Here is a 12,383-nt window from a genome sequence, read left to right as displayed (position 1 = left end):
AAGCATGCAGCCAAAATTTTGTTTGTTCATTTCTTTTAAGCACCATGAATACCTTACTTTTTCCAAAAAACTCTCCCACAGTCACACGTTTAGAAGAATATTTGTCATCGCCACATCAGCAGGTATTCAACTGCTAGGCTTCAGTACATCCTGGACCGCTTCAGAATGAATCTCCGTCCATACTACTACGCCGGCTACTACTGCCATTCACGTACACTGGGCATGTGCAAGCCAGTATAAACAGGAAGCAGCGCTTGACACAGGAATTGATTCAAAGCGCTCTAATAATAGCTTTCCTCCTGTGAATGTAGGCAGTAGTAGCATTAAAAAATGCAGAATTTAACTGCACAATAAGGTCAGCAACGCTTGTAACTTGTTATCCATGTTGAAATGAACCACTGGTGGTCGAGGATTGTGTCTAGAAGCTATCTGATCTGCAAAAACTTGCAAAAACTCTTGCGAGACTCGCTGCTCGACGGCCTGTCCTAACCTTAACTATTCGAGATCAATGTCTAACCTCAACCATCTCACAAGAGTTTCTCCAACTTGCGGGTTCCCTTCTAGACACCTCCGTTAAAGAGTATAGAAGCAAAGAGGCAAAACTCAGTAGAGACATTAAAATTATGACAATAGAATAGAAATAATTCTGTTTTACTTTTGTACGGCTCTTTGAAGGTGGATGTTTTACTGTCTACTGTTTACGGTTGTCGCTTTCAGTCCAAAATGGTGGAGGCGTAGCTCTGCTGCTGGGCGCTGATGCTGCAATGGAACGAACAATTGACTTTCACTTCTTTGCAATATACATTCCTTGCTCGCGGCAGTTTTAAAACTAAAACGGGGTCAGCAGCGTTTTCAAACGTCTCCGTTTTAGGGGCTGGAAAAAAAAAAAAAAGTATGCTTTTTAAAACAAAAACGTATTCATGTGGATGAAGCCTTAGTTTCCCCCCCGAGGCGCAGTCCTTAATTCGAGTGACTGATCTCCAGTAGGTCTGATAAAGAACATTTATTATCACTCTGAGTATTAACCAACAAAGAGGAGCTCAGATCTCGCAGGCAGCTGCGGTGACGGCTCTTTCTTTGAAACGTCTGATCAGGTCAGAGGTTAGATATCTGCCCACACTCTCTTCACTTCATCTCCTACACACAAACACACACACACACACACACACACACACACGCACACACACAAAAACACACACACACGCACACACACACACACAAACACTCTTGTATGTTGATCGATTCAGTAGCACGAATCTTTCATCAATGCTGCATCTGCATTATCACACCCCTCCTACGCACTGTACAGTACAGTATGTTCGCGCAGTAACTCGCACACAAGAAAAGAGGAAACCAAAAAATAAAAGCAAAAGAACAAGACGCACGCTGGAAAATTAAAAGTATTTTTAGATGTGCAGAGACAAAAACAAAACACCTGATTTCAAAGAGATGAATGAGAAACTCTGTTAAGTTTGTGCAGCAGGTGTTCACACGTCTGCTGCTTTACTACACTACTCCAGGTCCCCGTGAGCGAGAGGTGTTGCAGCCCAACCCAGACGGGGGCCTCTGACACAGATTATCAAAACACACTAGCAAAGTTGAAAAGGGAGATAGTACAAGTGTGAAAAGGAAGAGGTGCATGACTGTAAAACTGTCAAGAAATTCAGTGTACAAAAGCGATGAGAAAGAAAGAAGTCCGAGCAGAGCCGGAGCTGAGACGTATATCGATATTATACGACACGCTCCTCCCACCATGCCAGTAAGTAACATAATGATTGATATTTTCCTACTGATGCACTGAAGGTTTTTATACGTTTGCAGGAGATTTCAGATGACCCTGAATCATTTCAATGTCAGCAGCAGGTTCCTACGACTTTTACCACAAAGAAGGATGTTGTTTGCTCTAAGGGTGGGGGGCGACAGGGGGTTCGTTACCCCACACTGTCTGAGTCACTGGTGGAAAACTAGGTGGGCCACTTGCAGAAGCCCACTAACCACTGGAAGATATGACTTATTTGAACTTTCCTGAAACGGGGTCCCTGACTTTATTTGAAATGATTTTTGGGGGGATGAACTTGTAGCGGTGAGCGGTGGGTTTAAACATGTTTTTCAGTGCACATCTTTGCAGATATGTGTAAATACAAAGAGAATAAACTCATAGCTCAGAGGTAAAGAACAATCTGCTGTTATTAGTACAACAGTGTTCCTCTAATACAGGCTTAACACACAAGTGGGAAGACTTAATTAAGTTAGTGCGCGGGCGTGCCGGGGAACATACTTTTAATTTGACAGTGTGTTTTATTTGCTGTGTAGGCAGGATACATGAGTGTTTATCTTTTCTTTTCTTTGTGCTGCAGTGGAAGTTCACATCTATTCCTCTCTCTATGCAGCAAAAATCCCCAGGAGAATATATGTGCACGTCTTGTTTTATCTGCCACCATCTCTATGAAGGAACGAGCCGAGTCAAATTCTGATCAACGAAGAGGTTTATTGAGGAAATTGGTTAATCGGAGACGTTTTATCAGATGTGAGACTGGCAGCGATCTGACGCGTTCGGGTACAACGAAAAACGCTTTGTCGTCGTGCAGATTTCCGCTCATCGTGAGAGGCGGGCATTCAACATTTGACCTCATGAGGTTTTATATTTTCTTTAAACTTTTAAATATAGTTGAAAACTTGGGGGTAAACGTGACGCATGAGTGAGGCAGGTTTATTTGTATAGCACAAAAACAAATTTAAAGTGCATAAAACAACAAAAAAATCATTAAAAGACTTTAAAAGAAAGAAAAGGCATAAAAAGTAGGGTTGTCCCCACTTATTAATGCATTAACGCAACTTGCAATTTTTAGGTTGTAGCGGCTCAGTTTTAAAGCTGGAGTGAAGATACTGGTATCATATGAAACTAGAAAACTGATGGAATCAGTTGGTACCAACCATGTCATACTAGCTTGTCGCTAAATAACATTTCCAAACTTAAGCTACATTTTGGCAAGGAAAAACTGGCATGGCCATTTTCAAAATGGTCCCTTGACCTCTGACCTCAAGATATGTGAATGTAAATGGGTTCTATGGGTACCCACAAGTCTCCCCTTTACAGACGCAGTTTGGGGCAAGTCATAGTCAAGTCAGCACACTGACACACTGACAGCTGTTGTTGCCATGTTATGATTTGAGCATATTGTTTTATGCTAAATGCAGTACCTGTGAGGGTTTCTGGACAATATCTGTCATTGTTTTGTGTTGTTAATTGATTTCCAATAATAAATATATACATACATTTGCATAAAGCAGCATATTTGTCCACTCCCATGTTGATAAAAGTATTAAATACTTGACAAATCTCCCTTTAAGGTACATTTTAAACAAATACAAAATGTGCAATGAATTTGCGATTAATGGCGATTAACTATGAACAATCATGCAGTTAAATATTTTAATCTATTGAAAGCCCTAATAAAAGGTTAAAATGCAAATAAAAAAAATAGAAACTTTTTAAATACAGGATAGGAGGGCAAAAAACATGCAAAACTATTAATTACGCAGAACATAGTAAATGTTTGTAACCTGGATTTAAATGTGCGTGTCAAAGTTGGTGCAAGTCTAATATCCTGCGGAAGTTTGTCCCAGCTCTTCACATTTTGTTATTGCGTTTATAAAACTAATGAAACCTTTGCAACGCCGGTCTTGATACAAGAAAGTGACACATGCTGCCTGGCAGAATAAACTGATTATCTTAACAGATTTCGAGTTAGATCTCAGGGTTTCACGTCTCTCCAATCTTGCAATCAACGTTCATGATCTACCACCGCATCGCTGTCAGCGCTGGAATGAGTGAATTTCAGGTCAACACTCTGGAGTTTATAAAAATTGGTTAGACATTTAAGATAAGCTGTGTGTTATCAGATCTGAGGGCAGCTGGCACCGGCAGTGACTAACTAGTTGCTTCTTTCTCTCTCTGCTTTTAACCACACACACAGAGAATATCACTCTTTATTTTAGCCCATCTAAGCCATGAAATAGATGCTTAAAAGATGCACAGAGATTATTCCCTGTATCTACTTGCATGACAGTGATTCATATTGTGGGACTCAGATCAGTTTCGAGCTAATGATTTGACTCAGAGTCAGCTCGTTGCCATGGTTGGAAGACACAGCACCGTGTGAGCCAACCGTCCTTGTTTACGCTTCCTTAAATAGAGTTGCTCCGTCAGCGCGGGCCCCTGAGAGAGTCATGACACATCTTGCATGAAATGGTGCGATTTTATGCACTTCAAATTATGCGCTGTGACTTGCACTCTAAAAATGTAAGCCTATAAGCCTCTCAATTAGCCAGCCTGATTTGTGAGGCAGTGTCAGCGCCGCAGAGCTCATTCAAGTCTGAGGAGGAGACGGAGATCACTGTGATGCACTTTCATACATCTCACAGCTCTGATTAACTTCCATCCGTGCTATACGTTGTGATGATTAAACAGTTGTAATACATTAACATTCCACCAGCAGTGTAATAGTGATTATGATAATGACATAATTGCCTCCCTTTCCTCCTCCAGGGTGAACTTGGCTCTGGCCTACACCGAGCTAACGGAGGAGCTGGGACGCCTCCAAGCGCTGAGCTCCAAGCAGACAGAGATCCTGAGGAAAGCGTCGCAGGAGCAGGCTAGTCCAGGTTAGCATGCACAACACTGTACATCAAGACTGTGCAAATCCTGGGTCACTATCACCACAGTCCCTCAGAGCTGGAGGCAGGGCTGTGCTCCACCAAAGAAATTCTTAGTCGACTAAAACTGAGTTTCTCCACAAATAATCACACAAAAGCACCACTTTAAATCTTGTGTTTACCAGAGATGTGCTTAAATAAGTCATTCAGCATGAAAAAAAACATTAAAAAAGACTAAAGAAATCTTCAAAACGACAGATTAGTCAACTACAAACAGCTGTAGCTGGAGGAAGTATTTACTTCCTTTACTTGAGTCAAAGTAAAAGTAGCAATACCACGCTGTTAAAATACTTAATTACAAGTAAATACTGCATTTACTTGCATAGAAGTACAGTAGTACTGCAGCAGTTGAAGACATTGTAACCGCTTTATACATATGCTGTTGTATAGTTTAATCTATAACATTGCAACCAGGGCTGTCACCATATCTGATTTTCACTACAGGATTAATGTGGCCAAAATAATTCAAGACAATGGTATTATAGCAATATATATGTATAAATTAAAAGAAAAATAATAATGCTGTCGGTAAAATTCATCTTTAACTTTGTTTATTTTGTCTCTTTTTTGGCAAATTAATTAAACTCAAAATACGAGTGTAGCTGTTGGGAAAGGGAGACAAAGAAAGAAACGGAAATTATATATTATATATTATTATTATTAGGTGCTGGATTATTTATACCATATTATTGTATTCGTATTATCAACATGATATCAATATTTAATTTTTTAAACATCACGGTCATCGTTAATACCAGTATATCACGACACCCCTAATTGCAACATATTTTATTAGCTCATCTTATGTTTTGTGTGTAAAATTTTAGTTTTATGGGAAGTAACTAATAAATAGTGGAGTAAAAAATACAATATTTGCCTTTCAACTGTAGTGAAGTAGAAGTACTGTAAAGTAGCATGACATTTAAATACTCAAGTAAAGTACCTCAAATTTGTACTTACTGTTAAGTTACATTCCACCACGGAGATACTCGGTGGAGTTGACAACCAAAATGTGTCATTTTGTAAATTTAACAAAATTATTTTATTTTATTTTTTATTTTTAGATAGATGCTGGTACTTTGTGTCGGCGTGTGTGTGTGTGTGTGTGTGTGTGTGTGTGTGTGTGTGTGTGTGTGTATATATATAAATATATAAATATATATATATATATAATATTTATAATATATATATATATATATTTTATATATATATATATATATATATATATATTTTATATATGTAAATATATAATATTTATAAATAAACTTTATATATATATATAGTATATTTATAAATATAAATATTATAAATATAAATATATATATAGGGCAACAAATCACAACCAGAAGTTCTTTTTTTATGCCATTAGAATAGCACATGCAAACATTTAGAGACCTACAGTAATGGATTGATAATATTAATATATATATATACACATATATATTTATATATATTTTTTTTATGTATATATATAATATTTATATTTATAAATAAACTTTATATATATATAGTATATTTATAAATATAAATATTATATATATAAATATATATATACAATTTATTTATAAGTATATATGTATAAATATATATATATTAATATTATCAATCCATTACTGTAGGTCTCTAAATGTTTGCATGTGCTATTCTAATGGCATAAAAAAAGAACTTCTGGTTGTGATTTGTTGCTTCAGTTTTCTCACTTTGAAGTAAAAGATAGAAACTAACACAGACACGTTTTTAGAGTCCAACTTACAAGTGTTAAAGAGTAGCAACACCTTTCCCTTCCTGTACACTCAGTCACGCACACATCGCTCACGTCTCACAACTGTGCATCTACTACCTACCACAAACCAAAAGGCAACACATGCATGGCGTTTGCTGAGCCGTAGTAGATGGTACAAACTGGAGAATAATGTTGCACAAATCAATGAATAACTGAGCATTTTTAACGCAGCTATCAGCGGGGAAAACACTGACAACCCCCCAAGCTGCGTTTAACGTTTCCCTACAGTCGTGTTCTGTCACATTAATATAGAAGATGTGACTTGAACGGAACTTCTGTTTAATTAGTTACAGGATGCTGCGAGTGATGTGATGGCTGCCTCTCGGCTATTTCCAAAAACAAAAACAAATATTTTTTTTGTGAATTACTGAAATAATCAGAGAGGTGGGAATTTGTGTGGAGCCAGAAAAGCTCTCCTGGGTGATATACTGGAAGAGTGAGTGTGAAGAAGAGAAGAGTCCCGTTTGACTGTTTCCACCTCATTCGGAAGCTCCGAGAGCGCTTCAGAGCACAAACACCCCCTCACTTTTAACACCTCAACCAACCGGCCATAAATGATGTTTCCTCTTTGATATGGGGAAGTGCAGCTCAAGTGATGTCTGACTCATCAACATATCTTGTAATTACTTATAATGAGAATAATAAAAGTGGTACGCTAGTGACATTTTCTTCTGCTTGTACTGGAAATGTCAACAGCTATGTTTTGGTGTCGTCCACCATCCGATTACACTACATGGCCCAGGATAGGAATTAAGCATTAAGATTTCACTTAATTAGAAGTAAGGGATCTCGCCCAAACTCTAATGAACAGCCCCAGACCAAAAGTACACAAAAGTATATAAGGGTGTCCACATACTAGTGTAGTAACAGGTTGGCAAACTTTTTATCAACGTGTTTTTACATGTTTGTTTTTCTCCCCTCAGTCCAGCTCCACTCTCCCATCCACCACCAGCGCCACTCTCCAGTATCTCAGCGCCACTCGCCCATCTCACAGCGCCATTCCCCGGTGCCACCTCCGCCACACCACTCCCCGATCCAACAGAGACGCTCCCCGGTGCTGCAGCGCCTCTCCCCTGACATGCACCGCCGCTCCCCGCTGCTGGACGTCAACGACGGGCCGGCCTCTTACTCCTGCCGCCCACCCAGCCAGCACCTGAGGGCCAGCTTCCAGGGCCGCCGCAGTTACTCCGAGGTCGCCGACCCCTCCGCTTACCAGTGCCCCCCGCGCTTCTCCCTGGACCCCGTCTCCACCCTGCCCAAGCCTCGGCCCTACATTGAGGGCTACGTAAAACAGCAGCCCCAACATGTGGGCTCTCCTCACGGAGGACTGCAGCACAGAGGCTCCCCGTCCCCCCATCAAGGTGGTGGAGGAGGAGACGGGGGCCACGGGGAGAACTCCATGCGCCACTCAAGAGAGATGCCATTCCCACTGTCGGAGGTGGGCCACCTGCATTTTGAGCCCCCTCCTCCTTCCACGCCGGCCCCCCACCCCCCACAGTCCTCTGAAGACGAGGAGGAGTGGAACTGCCCGCATCCCATCAGCCCGCCACGGACACTGGGCGTGCTCTCTTCCACAGTGCCCAGTGGCGTCATGAGAGGCCCGGCGTCCTGCTCAGTCTTCCCCATCCCTCAGAGGTCCAACACCCTCAGCTGCCACCCGCAGCCGGGCTACATGTCAGCAGAGCACGCTCAGTCCTGGCCTTCAATCAACGTGAGTTCAAACTAAGTGTAAAACATGATTACATCTATGTTTGAGTGATTGTGAAACCATGAAGTCGCAGCAGTGAAACATATAAAAAGTGTCACTTTGTCACAACTGTAGTCGCTGTGGGAAAAAATAACGTGTTTTTAACACAAAGACTTTAAAGTAACAGAAGTTTTGTGCTTCCTTTCTGAGAGCGAGATGAGAAGATTGATATCAGTCTATGTGTTTAGCACATCAGAATCCACCCACCAACACCTAACGTTCACTCAATAACACGTTAAATCTTGTAAAAGAAAGAACTACAGTATAATCACAATAATTGTGGTTTCAGAGTGAGTTAGTGTGTTGGAACTATTTCTTGGTAAACAACAGCTTCTTCAAAGTAAGTTTGCAAGGTTTGGTACCATTGTACCAAATACATATAAATATAATCTTTTTTCAATCATATTTGCTCCATTTCTACCCACTGCAGCTTTAAAGGTCCCATATTGTAAAAACGTAAGATTTCCATGTTGTTTTTAATTATAAAGCAGGTTTACGTGCTGTATAAATACTGTGAAAGTCTCAAAACGCTCAATCCATGGAAAAATACACACAGGCCGTATTCAGAAACTGTGCCTTTGAAACAAGCTGTCATGATTTCTGTCCATTTGTGATGTCACAAATATACAATTTAAAGACCATTTCACAGTTTTAAATGTAAACATTATAAATGGGTCCCAGTTTATTTTCGGTTGCAGTGTATGTGAATGACTTCAGCTGACAGGAAGTAAATATGGACCCAAACTGTTGCCTAGCAACACAATTCCATTGAAATGCACTAAAACGGAGTGTTTCAGACAAGGGGTAAATACAGGCATATTCAGACAGACAATATGAGGAAAATAAAGTTTTTTTTGAACATTACAGCATGTAAACATGTTCTAGTAGAAACCGAAAATACAAGTAGGAACCTGAAAATGAGCATGATATGGGACCTTTAACGTTAGTTACTTCCACCTTAAAAGACTACTCAGGTGTTTGGGGAATAACCTATCTACAACATAATTGCGAGAAATACAGTTTCTTGTAAGTGTGATCTGCAAAGCTTCATCTCAAAGACAAAGCTAAGCAGTTTCTGTGTAAAGCGCAGGCCTCCGTAGATGGTGCTGAGCATGCACGGAGGCGTTTATGCTCAGTGCGTTGTTTTTTGCAGTATGATCGGGAACGCCAGGGTGGCATAGAAACAAAATGGATAAGCAAGAAGTCAAACATTACTGGAAGAACCTTACGTAAATGAAACTATGTAGAAAACAGCAGCTTCCTCTGCTTTATTCTTCGGAAAGTCTGTTACCTGAAGCCTGATGTGTACATAGAACTTTTTTCCTTGCATGGGAATTTTAATATTCCATATTTCATGACACCTTATTTAGTTTTTACAAAATTATCTCTCATATTCTTCCACAGCCTGCAGTAAAAAGCCTCTTCTTTATCCAGTGTGTTGCTTATTTCTTTCAAAGTATTTAATGTCATGTGACTGTCCCTGTGGTCTCTCAATGAACAGTTGTAGAGATGTCTGCACAGGCCAACCTGCTCGGCCAGTCTTCGAAGGCGTCAATGTTGAAATGAAAAGTGCAGCGCATGCAGTGGGAGCATAGTTACAAAAACTCAGAGGTGCACGGCCAAGCGCTCGACAACTTGCGGAGCTTTCGCGCATAACACAAAAGCCGTGATGACATAATTTTATGGCGTGCACACCTCGCACCGGCTTCACTACGGCGACCATAAACCCTTGAGTGTATGAACACAATGATTGGTGGTAGAATTGGCTGCGATGACAGGGTCAGGGCCAGCTCTGCATATATCTGTCATTCTGAAGAGCAATTCCAAAATGACGCACGGACATGAAGCTGATATCAGTCTTCCTCTAATTAGTCTTCTCTTTAAACTGAACTGGATTACACAATGAATCAGTGTTTTGGTGAGAGTTTCCACCTGGATTTACTACGAGTCCGTCGGCCCATTTCACAGCAAAACCCTGTTGTGTAAGTCTGAAGTGATGATCACTCTCCAAGTAGTAATGTGATTTCGTCGCCTCCCACAGAATGACTAATACAATCCAGTGAAGCCGATGACCGCATATGATTCACCCTGATGTCTAATAATATATGTGTGTGTGTGTGTGTGTGTGTGTGTGTGTGTGTGTGTGTGTCGTCCTGCAGCTCTGGATGGAGACCGAGGAGAGCGACATGCGGAGCTGCCCTCTCTGCCAGCTGATATTCCCCGTCGGTTACCCTGACGATGCCCTCATCAAGCACATCGACTCCCACCTGGAGAACAGCAAGATCTGATCGCCATGGCAACCAGCCCGCACACACATCTGCGCTCTCCTCTTATAGATTATGTGACAGATTGTGGGCCGACCTGGCCAGCCAAACGGAAAGTCAAAAACGTACAGTAGAATGACCAGTTAGCTAGATGCGACGATCTATTAGGTAGGGATGCAAAATGGGCGCAAGGGCCTGTTATATTAGGGAAGTACTTAGACACGGGTCTCTCTTGGAGTCCTTTACCGGTCGCCCCTTCAGACGAGCTCTGCCCCGTATACAATCGCCGGCTCTGGTTGCTGCTGTTTTGTTGTGAGTCTTGTCGTGTGGTTTCAGACGGTTTCAGGTATCGTGTTGTTTTTCGCTTCACAGTGTCGTTACACTTTGATTTAGCAAAGTAAGCCAAAGACGACGAGGTATGAGAGGCACGCCGGCAGGTTCAGGGGGGGCTCTGCATGTCAACAAGTTTTCAGTGTTCATCGGTTAACGATCAGGGAGGCGTCTCTTTTTTTGACTATTCTCACCACTTAGCTTTAAATACTGTACACCTGCTTGGATCTCACACACACACACACTACAGTATATGTTGCAGAGGATTGTGTGCAGTAAGTGCTGCTGGCTTACTGAAATGATCCGACAGATAGTCGAGTTTCTGATGCTGAAGTGAGGAGAACGATTGTATATCGATCAGGGTTCACTTTCACTTCTCTAAAACAAGGCGGCAGTTTAAGAAAGTATAAAACATTCCAGTCTCGCATTTCATCTACTGACAAGCTGGAGAACATGAATGTGAAAGTATGCAACGTGTTATGATGATGATGCCCTGCAGGGCGGGGCACCGGCGTCTTCTCTACGAGCGGAGTGGAAGGAAACTTTTAGTCAGAATATACTTTTATGCTTGCGGCTTGTTAAAAAAAAATCTTAGCACTTTAAGTTGGCACAGACGTATCCGTTTTCAGTCCCCGTATACTGTATATTTTCCATGCATAATTTACTATTTATATTGTCTATCCGTAAGGCAAAAAAATATGAAGATATATTTTTGCAGATGTTAATTAATGCACCACACGTCTCATGTTCTCCCACGTGCTTGCACACTGCTGTATATATAGAGGAGTCAAACGGTCACAATCCCGCCACATGGGATACTCTCCTGTACAAATTATCAACTGGGATTCTCCTCGGTCTTCCTAAAGATCTGAACAAAAACAGTTTGATGTCACGACTGCCCAGACCGCCCAACAAAAAAAAGAAAAGAAGACACACATCCGGCTGCATGAGATCAAGACCTGCTTTGAGGATAAAAGTGGCAGACTTTTTACTGTATTTCTATTTCGGAGACCAGAAACTTCATCTTCTATATCAGCAAAGTTATCTCTGCAGGGTTTCAGCAATGACAATACTCTTCTTTTGATACGTGGGTTTCATTTTTATCACGAGTGGAATCTTAACTCGAGATCCGCTTGTGGGACTTGAACTTCTTTTTTGAAAAAAAAAGGAAAAAAAAAAACAACAAAGTTACACTGATGTCAGCTAATCTGAGGCTTTCAGCTCCATGTGCAGTTTCTATAACGTAGGGGACGTCCCTACACACCCACCCATGCATTTAAACTCGTTGGAAGTTATTGAAGAGGTGAAATGCGGTAGATTAGAGCACACAGGGCAGTGATTGTGGCAGCAGGATGACGGAGGACGTTGGTTTCAGGTCCTACCCCACTGAAGTACTCTTGAGCAACACACTGAATCCCTACAAGCTCTGGAGGCTTTGCTCCAGGCGACGACGTTCCTATGAAGGGTTAAAGAAAAGAGAGTTTTCCAACAGGGGTCAAGATATATCAGACTAAAGGATAACTGGTTTATTACCACTTGGACC

The 12,383-nt window shown here is 41.2% G+C and overlaps 1 protein-coding gene across 1 annotated transcript in view; it reads left to right on the top strand.

Moving 5' to 3' along the window:
* tbkbp1 (TBK1 binding protein 1) overlaps positions 1-12,081 on the top strand; it is a 66,501-nt gene extending 54,420 nt beyond the window's left edge. The window contains exons 8-10 of the mRNA XM_037754821.1: positions 4,550-4,665; positions 7,423-8,210; positions 10,406-12,081. Coding sequence (XP_037610749.1) covers positions 4,550-4,665; positions 7,423-8,210; positions 10,406-10,534 — 1,033 coding nt within the window. The 3' untranslated portion in view covers positions 10,535-12,081. The remainder of the gene's footprint in view (positions 1-4,549; positions 4,666-7,422; positions 8,211-10,405) is intronic.
* The last annotated feature ends 302 nt before the right edge of the window (positions 12,082-12,383 follow it).

This window comes from Sebastes umbrosus, chromosome 20, assembly GCF_015220745.1.
Source record: "Sebastes umbrosus isolate fSebUmb1 chromosome 20, fSebUmb1.pri, whole genome shotgun sequence".
Taxonomy (NCBI): domain Eukaryota; kingdom Metazoa; phylum Chordata; class Actinopteri; order Perciformes; family Sebastidae; genus Sebastes; species Sebastes umbrosus.
The sequence above is the reverse complement of the archived record's forward strand: the minus strand, read 5'-3'. Positions and strand labels throughout refer to the sequence as shown.